Source organism: Vipera berus (genome assembly GCF_964194415.1).
Source record: "Vipera berus genome assembly, chromosome: 7".
Taxonomy (NCBI): domain Eukaryota; kingdom Metazoa; phylum Chordata; class Lepidosauria; order Squamata; family Viperidae; genus Vipera; species Vipera berus.
The window spans coordinates 41,338,697-41,353,115 of record NC_138209.1 but is presented as its reverse complement, the minus strand read 5'-3'; the positions used below and the strand labels follow the sequence as shown (position 1 = coordinate 41,353,115).

Genomic DNA, 14,419 nt, shown 5'->3' with positions numbered 1-14,419 from the left:
GATGGTCATCTGAATTAAATTCACCCATTCCTGTCCATTTTAGTTCGCTGATACCTAAGATGTCGATGTTTAGTCTTGTCATCTCTTGTTTGACCATGTCCAGCTTTCCTTGATTCATGGATCTTACATTCCAGGTTCCTATGGAGAAAAAATCTTTACAGCATCGGACTTTCCTTTCACCACCAGACACATCCACAGCTGAGCGTCCTTTCGGCTTTGGCCCAGTCGCTTCATTCTTTCTGGCACTACTAGTACTAGCCCTCTGCTCTTCCCAAGTAGCATATTGGATGCTTTCTGACCTGAGGGGTTCATCTTCCAGCGTCATATCTTTTTACTTTTTGGTACTGTCCATGGGGTTTTCATGGCAAAGATACTGGAGTGGGTTGCCATTTCCTTCTCCAGTGGATCATGTTTTGTGAGAACTCTCTGCTATGATCTGTCCGTCTTGGGTGGCCCTGCACGGCATAGCTCATAGCTTCATTGAATTATGCAAGCCCTTTCACTACGACAAACCAGTAATCCATGAAGGGGCAGAATGTTATAGAGAGTAATAAAGTAAATTATTCTAAAAGCCCTTATCTGTTACTTTGTTTTTAGCCTTACTTTTCAATCAAAAAAATCTCAATGGAGAGAGACGTAGGAAATCAATCCAAAAGGAAGCATAGTAACACCATAAAACACTTACAAAACAATTACTATCAGAATTAATGGATTTACTGAAAGATGAACAGTCTGTATCTCATAATGGAAATAAATGTTCAGTTGAAGCTTTCAAACATAAAAATTAATAATTGTAATTGTGTTTAATTTTCCCAAACTACTCGAAAAGGCAGTTGGGTTCTGTGATCAAAGCCTGGCTCTTTATATGTGTGTCTCAATATTTCACATATGTAGGGGAAGGACTTTGTTCATGCTGCAATGCCCATTATCTTGACTTTTTCACATACACATTCCACAGACACCACTACCTAAATGTTCTAGTTTTTTAATTCCACAACATAAAAGGAGTCTGATATTAATTCTAACAATAAAAATTGCCAAACTGTTTCAGACCAATTTGCTGTTTCATAGAACTCAAACAGATCAGCAAAATTTTTGTAACAATTGTACTTTGTCTTCTTTCCTCTCATTTTGGCACTGTCAGTTCCTAAATCCTCATTGGGAGGAATTATTTTCACAAAGTATCCTCATAGCTTTTGTGAAATTGGGGGAGTCCCCACCAATTCTTCTTTTGCTGTTCAATTTTTGAAAAAAAGGGAAAGGAGATCTTAGAGAGAGGCAAGTAAATTTTGGGCCTCATGTCTAGGAGACCAGATTCAAGTCTACCCATGCATGGTCATAATTTATTGAGTGACTTGGCATATCATTACCTATTGAGTTTGTTTTGGTATAAGAATAAAATCGATCTTCACTTTGAACTCAGTGATGAAAGGTAGGAGTGGAAAAGGAGAAGGAAGAGATTAAAAGTAATAATTATTGATCTTGCTGTCTACACAAGCCTCTTAGCTGGATCTTGCATGACCTGGTGCTTTTCTTGCGGCAAGAGAAAACAGAGCTCCAGATCCTTTCAAATTCCATCAAATGAACCAAGATAAGAAGAACATTTTCTAAATCCTTTTCTATAGTGGATTATCTGCTAAGCATTCACAAAAATATAAGCTCAGTGATTTTTTTTTCACACTCTAGTGTTACTGAACACCACACACATTTCTTTACATGCTACAACTTTCCTCAGAGGTAAAACTTTCCTCAGTCCTACAGATTGATTATCTGCATTGAGAAAATGATTTCCATTTAATACAGCTGAGGGTGAGAATGAAGCACTGTGAAGAAAGGAATCTAGCCAACATTTGGTGGGCTTGGGGAGATCTCCCAGATTGAATTGGTCCCATAGAATCAAGGTTCCCAATCTCTGTTTTAGAAAATAAGGTACAATTTTAGGAAAGGCTGGCCTGTGTGATGGTGAACTGACACTGAGACAAGTCATGTTTAAAAAGGTAAAGGTTCCCCCGCACATGCGTGCTAGTCGTTTCCGACTCTAGGGGCCGGTGCTCATCTCCGTTTCAAAGCCGAAGAGCCAGCGCTTGTCCGAGGATGTCTCCGTGGTCATGTGGCCAGCATGACTACACGCCAAAGGCGCACGGAACGCTGTTACCTTCCCACTGGAGTGGTCCCTATTTTTCTACTTGCATTTTGACGTGCTTTCGAACTGCTGAGCTTGTCGATCAGAAGGTCGGCAGTTTGGCGGGTCGAATCCCGAGTGCCGCATAGCAGAGTGAGCGCCTGTTACTCGTCCCAGCTTCTGCCAAGTCATGTTTAACATGCCTCAAATTGGAGTTACTTGACAGTTCTCAGATCATTAATCCTACAGAGAAATTTGTTGATCTTTAAATAGAAATTACAGTTTCTTGATTAACGTGCTCTCACTTCCCCTTTTGTAACACACTTTCAGTTTTGTATCTTTGTTTTTGATTTAAGGTTCTTATTATTTTTTCTTTTATGTTCATTCTTTTAAATTTAAATCTATTTCTCACTTCAGATAACAATGTCTAAGGAGCTAATCTAAACATGCAAAATCACATTCCATCATTTTTCTTGTCTTTTTTTTCTTTGAGATAATAGCTGGCACAATGTTATTGTTGATTTGTTTTGCTAGCTTGTAAAGCATTTGAAGCAATGGGGTTTGAAAGTTCCCTTTTGATTGATCTGTCACTTCATTTTCTTTGTTAGGTATGTATTTATTTATACCTTGGCATTTTATTTCTGATCATTGAATGCATGGATATACAAGTTTACATTCAGAGGTTGGTTGGTTGGTTAGCTAGTTGATTAGTTAGTTAGTTAGTTGGAATTTTATCCTACCTTTATTACTTTTATAAGTAACTCAAGGGGATAAACATATTTAATGCTCCTTCTCCTCTTTTTCTCCACAACAACCCCAGAGAAGTGAACAATCCCAGAAAAAGTCACTGGCCCGAAGTCACCCAGTCGGCTTTCATATCTAAAGTGGGACTAGAGGTCACTGTCTCCTGGCTTCTAGGCCAGCACTTTAGCCACTCTATCAAACTGGCTGTAAAATATACATAATCCCTTCTTTTATTTGCAAATAAATTCCTTTTTCCAGGACTGCAGTTGTGAAGTGAAATATTATCTAATAAGAGACAGAACTGAGTGGACATTCTCCAACAAGAAAAATGATCTCTATATTCCTATTTCTGAATGCCATAGACATAGCACTTTTCCAGATTACAGTTAATGAAATATAATAAGGTTATGTTAAAAAGGCAAAAGTGTCCCATAAATTAATGCAGGATCTTCTTTTGAACCATTAGATAAAGTCCTCTTTAGCACCTGCACGCACATACTTATAAAAAGAAATTGATATCTCTTAATTCACTGAATGGGTATTCTTATCCCAAATAAATTGGATTATTTTTCTGGATTAGAAAGAAATTCTGTAAGGAGGTGATTCAAAGTATTTTCTGTTTGAAATTAAGCTCCTATGTCTTTTAATAGCAATTGCTGTCAGTTATGAACAATGAGATCCACATATGAGGGTTCCAATTTAGTGGCTTATTGCTCAAGCCTATACTCAGGAATCTTCACTAATTAATAGTTTGCATTTGGGTAAAACTAGGTGAAATTCAATGGCATTCAAGGGAGTCAGACTACATTGTTTGTGACTACAGAAAGAATCTAAATTAATTCCCTACTTGACTCTCTCCCTGGCTTTGCCAGTTTCTCACTGACATCTACATGGATTCTACAGGTCTGACTTTTCTTTAATGGATGCAGGGATACAAAACTTTGCTTGTTGCCTATTTGATTCAAAAGCAAGCAATATAGTTAGACAGTTATTTTTAAGTAATGGGCACAAGATGGTATATCAGAAATCATAGTCTCCAACAGACAATATGGAGAGAATATCACTGCTCTGGTAACATTCTTGTTTGTGTTATTATACATTGCATTATCCTTGATGATATTCTCTATGGGGAAAAAAATCTTAAAACTTTTTTTTCTGCATTCAATTGTTTTCTGATTCTCAGAGAGTGCCTGGACACTTCCCTGCAGCTTTTTAAGCAAGTTTTTCACAAGTAGTTTACCATTGCTTCATTTGTAAGGCTAAAAGTGAGTGGCCAAGGTCACTCAGCTAGCTTTGTGCCAATAAAACATTTACTAGCTTCAGTTTATTTTTGTGCAAATAAATTGTGCAAGTAAAACACTTACTTGTTCCAATTTAATGCAGCTTTAACCTTGGCTACAACATTGTACAAACAAATGCAACACAAGTTTCCTCAACTACATGAACTGTCCTGGCAAATGTGATCTTAGATTAGAAGTGTCAAACTGGCGGCCTGCAGGCCGGATGCATCACACACACAGGCCACACCCACCCTGGTTCCGCAAAGGCAAAAAATGCCACGGTACATCATGATATATCACAGGATGTGATCGGGTTTGACACCCATGTCTTAGATGGATTATATTAGCCGCGTAGGATTTGGTTGCCAAATTTCTAAAAATGGAAAATTTTCCAATTTAAAAATTAATAGGAGAAAACCAGGTGGTGTACTTTACTTCTTAAAAAGTAGACGAAAAGATGTCTTCTATCTTTCCTCAACTTTTAAAACCCAATTGATAGTCATATTTCCCCTCCTTTCTACAATATGCATACTTTCTAAACTGGTCAAGTAATTTTTGAATCCATTGGCTATTTCAAATAAAACCCCATGCTTCTCTGCCCCTTTGGTATGGATGTTTTCAGAAAAAGGACAAACATTAACCCTATTTTATTCCTGGTAGGATCATTGCTGAATGATTGTAATCCTTAGTCCATTGAGATTTTTTTTAAAAAAATTCAAACTTTTTGGAATAATTATCTTACGAATTTTCTGCATGGTCCTGAAGATTATTTATAATTGATTTATATTTATAATTTTAAAACTTTAAAATAATGTCAGCAAATAGAAGGGCAACATTCCCAGCCTTTATTTCCATTTAATAGTGGATACTTCATTTTGAAAAGAACAGGAACATTTGTGTGATTGTTCTTTCAAAGAAATTATTTGCAAATAATTAAATTAATTAGAAGGGTAAATTTTTAAAAAGAGTCACATACAGTAAATTGTAAATAAATGGTTTAACAACAAGAAATATATATTAGACAGTAGTCTGATTTGTTAATAGTCAAACAAAAATTATTGTTGGCAATTTATCCAGATAATTGTCATGTCCACTGCTGACTATTCAATGAACAATTTAAGAACACAATTTAAGAACATTGCCTTTGATTATAACTATTGTTTAACTTTCAACAAACTAATATACATTATTGAAACAAATGTTTATTTGGGCCATTATATTAATTTGCTCAGTATTTTTGTAGATTGAAAACAGATAGATAGATAGATAGATAGATAGATAGATAGATAGATAGATAGATAGATAGATAGATAGAGGTAGAGGTATGTGTGTGTGGGTGTAGCAATTTAGCAAGAGAACAATAGTTAATAAAAACAGTAGATTTGGTAAAATACTAAATAAAAATAATATTAATACCTCTTACAATACTAGACAACACAGTATCAACAATAGAGACCTTCAAGTTTCTAGGTTTTATAAAATCTCAAGATTTAAAATGGGCACCTAACCTCAAAAATATCATCAAAAAGCATAATAAAGAATGTTCTTCCTGCGGCAGCTCAGAAAGCTCAGACTGCCCAAGAAGCTGCTGATACAGTTCTACAAAGGAATTATTGAGTCTGTCATTTGCACCTCTATAACTGTTTGGTTTGGCACTGCAACCAAACAAGACAGACACAGACTTCAACAAATAGTTAGAACTGCAGAAAAAACAATTGCGACCAGCCTGGCTTCCATTGAGGACCTGCATACTGCATGAGCAAGAAAGAGGGCTGTGAAAATATCCACAGGACCCCCGCATCCTGGATATAAACTATTTCAACTTCTTCCCTCAAGACAACGATATAGGGCCTTGTACACCAGAATGACTAGACATGACAGTTTTTTCCTACATGCAGTCACTCTGCTTAACAACTAATTACCACAACACTGTCAAAATACTTAGTAAAGCTGTATTAGTATGCTACTCCTCATCTTTCCTATTACCTATCCTTATCTTCTTATGACTATAACTTTGTTGCTTACAATTTATATTGTTTTTTTAATATCTTAATATGATTTATGTTGTTTGCTTAGCTAGTACTCTATGACTATCACTAAGTGTTGCATCTTATGATTTATGATGAAGTGTTGTATTTTATTATTTATGATGAATGTATTTTCATGTTCATGATCATGTTTATCACTATTACTTGTATGTACACTGAGAGCTTATGCACCAGAGACAAATTCCTTGTGTATCCAATCATGCTTGGCCAATAAAGAATTCTATTCTATTCTAATATTATTACAGTTCTTAAGCCTAATAGAAAACTTTTATACTATACTAATGTTTTACAAGCTGTTTATACATATTTTTGTGGGGCAAGAACCCTGTGTTACACTTTGGGGATGAAATGTCATATAAAAATATTTTTTTAAGTATTTGAAGTAGATGTAAAAATTGTAATAAATAAATTGATATCATATGTAGCTAGTCACATGGATCAAACAATGAATTTAGTTATCTCTGGAAAATCAAATACAAGGCAATTCTCAGCATGCACAGTCTGTAAAAGATACTTATATATAGAATTAATGTAATGTAATGTAAGTCACCCCAAATCTGAATCTAAAAGGAATATTGGGGAAAGTTATGAGAATGTGCTAAAGACTCTGTTTTCTCTCTTTTAGGTGCTGAAGGAGTAGAAGCCCAGTGTAAAAGATTTGAAGTTAGCTCAAGTGAAGATGGTAGGGTTCTTTTCTCTGCTGATGAAGAAGAGATTGTCATTGGAGCAGACAGACTGAAGGTCACTGGTAGGTAGTAAGAGTTGGGTCTCTAACCCTGAATGCATTTCACTTGTGGGAAAATGAATTTATATAGTATGTGCATGTATTGTGTGTGTGTATGAATATTCATATACATATATAAATGTATGTGTATATAAAGATATTTATATACATTTATAGATGCACACACACACAACCCCATATATTGTATGCAAGTTTTATACATCTGTAGAATCTTTTAGAAAGAGCGTGAATACTATTCATTATTATATTCAATATTTGTACCAATATATATATTTCATTATTCTGAATTAAGAACTGTGATTTTCTTCTATTGTAGCACTACAATTTTATTGTTCAAGTTACAATTTTCATTTCTTGTTCTTTTCCCCATTAAAAGCTTAGTTAGATACTGCCCTTTGGCATCATAAAAGTTATCATTATAGTCAACTATATAATGTACTCTGAATGTCAGCTCTAATTTCTCTGATTTAAGACTAATCTAGTTATAGTACTCAGTCAAGAGTTATTATTAATGAAGGAGCATCTTCAACCAGTAAAGGCAGAACTACTGAATTTCAGGCATGATTTTCTCTCATAATTTTAAATTATTTCTAATGAAAGATTGTTTGTTCAGGCATGCTATTTGAATTCATTGCTATCAGCTTGATAGCACAGATGGTGTACAATTTTCTCTGCTGAAACCTATTGGATGCCTTTTGTTATGATAGTTTCTTACCCAGCTCATAATCATCAGAGTCCCATATCCATGATTGAGACATGGATGTTAAATCCCTATCCCAAAATGAGTTTTTAATAGGACCATAATTGTATGTTTTGCAAGTTCAAAATCTCCACCTAGATTTTGCTCAAGTCAGATTCCCACTTTCAGAAACATTTCACTTAAATATACAGAATGCTTCAAACTCTAATATATCTGCAAACTCTTTCTGCATGTGATAGTCTGTTCAAGTCTTTTTAGGAAATTGTGGTGAGGGCTTGCCCATGGTGGCTGTAATACATTGATCACAATATTTCTCCAGGATTGGTGCAGAGGAAGAATACAATTATTAATTATAATGTCATCTAGCAGAAAGAATGAAAAGATTAGATTAATTTACAATAAAATGAAGCGTACATATTTAGACATGAGAGCCTTGCCCATAATTTACAATTACATAGACTTCCATTAAATTAAAAAAAATAGATATTAAATATTTATTTTCCTTTTCATTAAAGAAATTAAGATTAAACATTTATAAGAACCAAGCAGCAAACCTGCCAGGCCTAGTCTAACTAAAGAACAATGGTATGTCTTTCTGTATTATAAGCATAATATGTGTATCTAAAAAGATGGAAGTCTTTTAAAAATACTCAGTGATATTTTTTGTCAGTATGTCATGTCACAGGGCATGTTATAGATGAACTGATGCAAGCCATGGATATGTAACGTAATTTGAGGTCAATACTCAAGGGCAAGTACAAAGACAGTTCTATCTGTCTTTTGGCTTGGGGAATATAATGCCTTTTGGCAGTATTCTAGTTATATCTTGCAATCATAATTCATTCTTTTGTAACCCCAAGGCTACATGACATGGGTCAACTCTTGATGACCACTAGAGAGCTGCCACATTATAGAAAATAGAGGCCAATATCCAACAACTGGAATCTTATGTTGGATCCCCTGTAGAAAACTGCTTATTTTCTGTCGTATATATATCCTTAAGCTGCTTGGCTTCTACATATTTAAAAGAAGATTTTCCTATTTTAGTTCTGTCAAAAACTTTGAAGTTAATCCATCTTCATCAGACTATAAATTGACTTACATATAATCATTTTAATATCTTGCCTTCCATTAAAAATTCCAAGCAATTAAGAATAATCATTTAAATCAATGGGAGAAAAACTTTTAGTTATATAGCCTAGTTCCAATATATTCTAGGACACTTAAGCTAAGCAACATGATTGGAAAGATTTTGCTTCCAAATCTAAGTAACAAAAAAAATGCTAACCTTCCTTAAACATTAACTGTCAAGGCAGATCCCCTTGTGCGTTGTAAAAAGAAATGCTGTCCAACTGTTCTGGTGATGCTAACATCAGACAAGAACAAAGCTCTCCAGTCAGATTTCATCCTCAGTGGAATATGATTGAGATCATTAAAGCAGCTTTAATCAAAGTGTATGGAAAATTGTCTTGAGTTGAATAAAGAGATGGAGGTCTCCATGGCTTATATCCTGCCTAATCATTTGGACAAGATCAGGAGGAAAAGAAGGCGGTCTAAGAAGGCCTAGAAATACCTCACTTTCTTCTCTAATTTGGACTAAGCCTCTTAGCTTTATCTTCCATCTGCAGTGGAAGCAGCCACACATGATCAGTGACTTCCAAATATTGTCCTTCAGTATCCAAAATACAGCACCAATAAAATACCATTAAGATAAAATACAATTGCAAGCAATGTTTTCATCAGGAATGTGTCAGTGTTAGGGCAAAATCAAAACTCAAAGAAACTCTAAAATACCCTTCTAGAGGGGGAAAAAATCATATAAGTCTCTTTTAACTAAAAAGGAGCAGGTAGCACATTTGCATAGCAAAAGCTATCCAAATCATCCAGCAAAGGAATTCTTCATTATTTTAGCGCTTTGTGAAAACTGTTCTCATTTTTAAAAAATTATATTTCATCTCTTGTAGGAATCCTTCCAAAAGTATAAGCCAATCAATTCAGTCCAGTTACAATACCACTTAGAGGTATACTTCAGTTTGCCTCAGAGATCTAGAAAGCTAGATAAGAGTCCTTTCCAAGACTGTAAAAATTGGAGCTCAGTGGCTAATGTGGTTAGAATGTTGTGTTGACAATCAGCAAGCCTGTGTTCAAGATTTAAGTACTGCTGTGTGAAAGATTGAGCTCCCGTCATTTGCTCCAGCTCCTACCCACAGTTCAAAAGTGTACAAAAGTGAGTAGGTACATAAGTACCACTTTGGTGGGCTCATTAACAGGGATATGAAGGAGCCCCCAACCAGGAGTCCCACAGGCAACAGTGATGACACCATTAATCCTTTCAACCCAGAAGCACCTCAGTGCTTCCAACTCAAACAGATGGGACTATACAGTTAGAACAAAACAAAGCCCCCAGGATTTAATCCCTGCAGATTAATGTCAAATGACAGGCCTCAATATTGGCCAATTAGTTTACATAAATATATTGCACTTTTCATATTCCATCAGAATGGAGAAAATCCATCACCCTTTCACTAAATATAAAAGAAAATAATAGTCAGTAAATTATGACCCTATTAGCTTGCTAACCTTTTTCATTCAAACTATATGCTATATATTTTAATGGGAACTGACTGATTGGCTGCCTCAGAACAATATGATTGCAAAATAAACTCGCTTAACAGAGGATCATTCAACACTGTATGGTTGTACCCAGATGATAGATAAGTAGGTAGGCAGGCAGGCAGGCAGGCAGGCAGACAGGCAGACAAACAGACAGACAGACACTATATGTGTATGTGCATTTGCATATGTATACGTACATGTACATATATATGTATGTATATGCATCTATTTAGGGCAAATTTTAAGTGATATTTATTGATTTGAAGGCAGTAAGGGTTAATCGTTACCACCAATAATAATTTGGGGAGGGGGAAGCAAATTAAACACAACCTGTTACAGGCTCATAATTATGTTTCAGAAAAATAAAAAGATTATCCTAAAAGATAGTTACTACTAATGATAATAACATCTGTAAGAGAATATGGAGAATATACATTGAATAATAGGGTTTACTGTTCCGTGCTACCAGATTTGGATTAAAGCTGCATGAATGTGCATGTTATTGCATTTTGTACAAAGCACACTAAAACAATTACAGTATAATAGATGATGACATTAAAATATTGTTTATGGCTTGGAAAAGTAACAAAAATAAAGAATAAGGAATGTGTACAAGTTACAAATAAAGTTTATAAGAAAAACATTAACAAAACACAATAATATTCAGAAAATAACTGATGAATGTTAGAGAAAATGACATACTGCCTGCAGTGACTGACACAGAGGCTTATTGTAGAAGTATAAAGTGGTCTTTGTGTGCTGCTTTATAAACCCGTTAAAACAAAAGCTGAAAGAAAACCATAATACATCTAACTCATTCAGCAAATGTATACACAGCATTTAGGATGACCACATTGCTGATGGTTATTTAGTAAAACCAACCTGCCATGCATAGTTTTCTGAGGCAGTGATGTCATTTGAGAATGCCAACTTGACTTAATAAGTTTTTATAGTGATTATGGAAGATTTTACATTCTTTATTCTTTTTTTCAATAAAGTCAGCACACTAGCAAATGTATTGCCAGAGACCACAGTTGGCAATTTGTGTTCACACCAGTTTCTTGTTCAGGGTGGCACAAATATTCATTTAAATATACGCTTAGGTATCTTTATTTGCATACCAAACTGTCCACCCTGCTAATTTTTTTGCATGCGCATATGTTCACACAAATCATTTTTCCTATAGCAATCTGCTAACAGATTGTTACACTTTCCATATAATATTCCTATATAATATGAAAGCAATGCTACATGGAATTGGGAAGCGTAAATCATTCTCTCTTCCATCAGTCCTTCACTATATTAGTATTATAGTCAGTGAGAATAGATTGATCCAGTTATTTATCTGAAGTAAAGAGTAATTTGTACATTCTATTTAGAGGACTGTTGGCATAGGGTAAAAATCTGTTAAGCATGGATTAATTATCCCAAAAGCCCCCCCCCCCCCCGACTGACAATCAAAATGTAATTTTTCAATATTTTTCTATTTCAAAATGTTCAAGCCAATTATTCTCCTTAAAAAAAGTATTGAATGTAAATGTAAAACAAATGGATCTATTTTCTTAATGGTATAAACATTTATCTACTTTTAAAATGGCATTACTCTTAAGGAATATCTTACTCTGAACTTGCAGGGTAATATCCAAACAGCTTAGAAGTAGGATACAGTGTAATGTCCAAGAAGGATTTTTGTCATAGGATACATGTTCTAGAATTGATGACTATCTCATGCATATCTGGCATTTGATGAGTTGAATAAACAAAATGACTTTATTCAGCTTTGATGAACATATCAAGTCAGATCTGATATTCAGATGCATATGAGAATCATTGTAGTTCTGAATCAAGAACTTTTTTACTGTCTTAAGTAAAGCTAGTTTTAAGTCCAGAAAATATAAATATGCGTATCATGTACATTAGATATTATTCAGACAAATTCTATTCACTTATCATGCTTTCATTTAAGGACTGTGAAGAAGAGAACACAAGAAAAGTGACTTATTTATTAATTTATCAAATTTGTATGGCCACTCATCTCACAAAAAGTGACTCTGGGAGGCGTGTTGTTGTTGTTAGTTGTGACGTCGTGTCCGACCCATCACAACCCCATGGACAACGTTCCTCCAGACTTTCCTGTCCTCTACCATCTTCTGGAGTCCATTTAAGCTCACGCCTACTGCTTCAGTGACTCCATCCAGCCACCTCATTCTCTGTCGTCCCTTCTTCTATTGCCCTCAACCTTTCCCAGCATTAGGCTCTTCTCCAGTGAGTCCTTCCTTCTCATTAGGTGGCCAAAGTATTTGAGTTTCAACTTCAGGATCTGACCTTCTAAAGAGCAGTCAGGGTTGATCTCCTCTAGCACTGACAGTTTAAACGCCTTGCAGTCCAAGGGACTCGCAGGAGTCTTCTCCAGCACCATAGTTCAAAGGTTTCAATTCTTTAGCACTCAGCCTTTCTTATGGTCCACCTTTCACAGCCATACATTGCAACTGGGAAGACCATAGCTTGATTATATGCACTTTTGTTGGCACGGTGATGTCTCTGCTTTTTAGTGTGCTGTCTAGATTTGCCATGGCTTTCCTCCCCAGGAGCAAGCGTCTTTTAATTTCTTGACTGCAGTCCCCATCTGCGGTGATCTTGGAGCCCAGGAAAATAAAGTCTGCCACTACCTCCATTTCTTCCCCATCTATTTGCCAGGAATTGAGAGGGCCGGATGCCATGATCTTGGTTTTCTTAATGTTAAGTTTCAACCCAACTTTTGCACTCTCCTTCTTCACCTGCAACAAGAGGCTCTTTAGTTCTTCTTCACTTTCTGCCATTAGAGTGGTATCATCTGCATATCTTAGGTTGTTGATATTTTTCCCAGAAATCTTAATTCCAACTTTTGATTCATCTAGCCCTGCTTTTCTCATGATGTGCTCTGCATATAAGTTAAATAGGCAGGGTGACAGTATAGAGACTTGCCGGACTCCTTTCCCAATTTTGAACCAATCAGTGGTTCCGTGTCCAGTTCTCACTGTTGCTTCTTGACCTGCATATAGGTTTCTCAAGAGACAAATAAGATGGTCTGGTACTCCCATCTCTTTAAGAACTTGCCACAGTTTGTTGTGATCCACATAATCAAAGGCTTTACCATAGTCAATAAAGCAGAAGTCGATGTTTTTCTGGAACTCCCTAGCCTTCTCCATGAACCAGCGTATGTTGGCAATTTGATCTCTAGTTCCTCTACCTCTTCGAAATCCTGCCTGTACTTCTGGTAGTTCTCGATCCACATACTGCTGGAGTCTAGCTTGTAGGATTTTAAGCATAACTTTACTAGCATGTGAAATGAGTGCAATGGTGCAATAGTTTGAACATTCTTTGGCACTGCCTTTCTTTGGAATTGGAATGTAAACTGATCTATTCCAATCCTGTGGCCACTCTTGAGTTTTCCAAATTTGCTGGCAAATTGAGTATAGCACTTTTACCGCATCGTCTTTTAAGATTTTGAATAGCTCAGCTGGAATACTGTCACCTCCACTAGCTTTGTTGTTGCTCAGCTTTTCTAAGGCCCACTTCACTTCACATTCTAGGATGTCTGGCTTGAGGTCAGTGACCACCTCATTGTGGTTATCAGGGACATTAAGCTCTATCTTGTATAGTTCTTCTGTGTAATTTTGCCACCTCTTCTTAATCTCTTCTGCCTCTGTTAGGTCCCTGACATTTTGGTCCATTATCATGCCCATTTTTGCATTAAACGTTCCCTTCATCTCTCCAATTTTCTTGAAGAGATCTCTGGGCCTCCCTATTCTATTGTTTTCTTCTATTTCTTTGCACTGTTCATTTAAGAAGGCATTCTTATCTCTTCTAGCTATTCTCTGGAATTCTGCATTCAATTGGGTGTATCTTTCTTTTTCTCCCTTGCCTTTCACTTCCCTCCTTTCCTCAGCTATTTGCAAAGCTTCCTCAGACAGCCATTTTGCTTTCTTGAATTTCTTTTTCTTTGGGATGGTTTTAGTTGCTACATCTTGTCCAATGTTGTGAACCTCTATCCATAGTTCTTCAGGCACTCTGTCCATCATCTAATTCCCTAAATCTATTTGTCATTTCTACTGTATATTCATCAGGGATATGATTTCGTTCATACCTGAGTGGCCTAGTGCTTTTCCCTACTTTCTTCAGTTT

At 35.8% G+C, this 14,419-nt stretch overlaps 1 protein-coding gene across 3 annotated transcripts in view; it reads left to right on the top strand.

Annotated features, from left to right (window-relative positions):
• The window catches only part of SGCZ (sarcoglycan zeta), a gene marked incomplete at both ends in the record, with an annotated part of 643,673 nt that overhangs the window by 587,711 nt on the left and 41,543 nt on the right, over window positions 1–14,419 (top strand). For 2 of the 3 annotated variants that reach the window (XM_081333169.1, XM_081333168.1), the window contains one exon: window positions 6,820–6,942. The exons of the other annotated variant lie outside the window; for it this stretch is intronic. In XM_081333169.1, coding sequence (XP_081189295.1) covers window positions 6,820–6,942 — 123 coding nt within the window. The remainder of the gene's footprint in view (window positions 1–6,819; window positions 6,943–14,419) is intronic. 3 annotated transcript variants of the gene reach the window in all.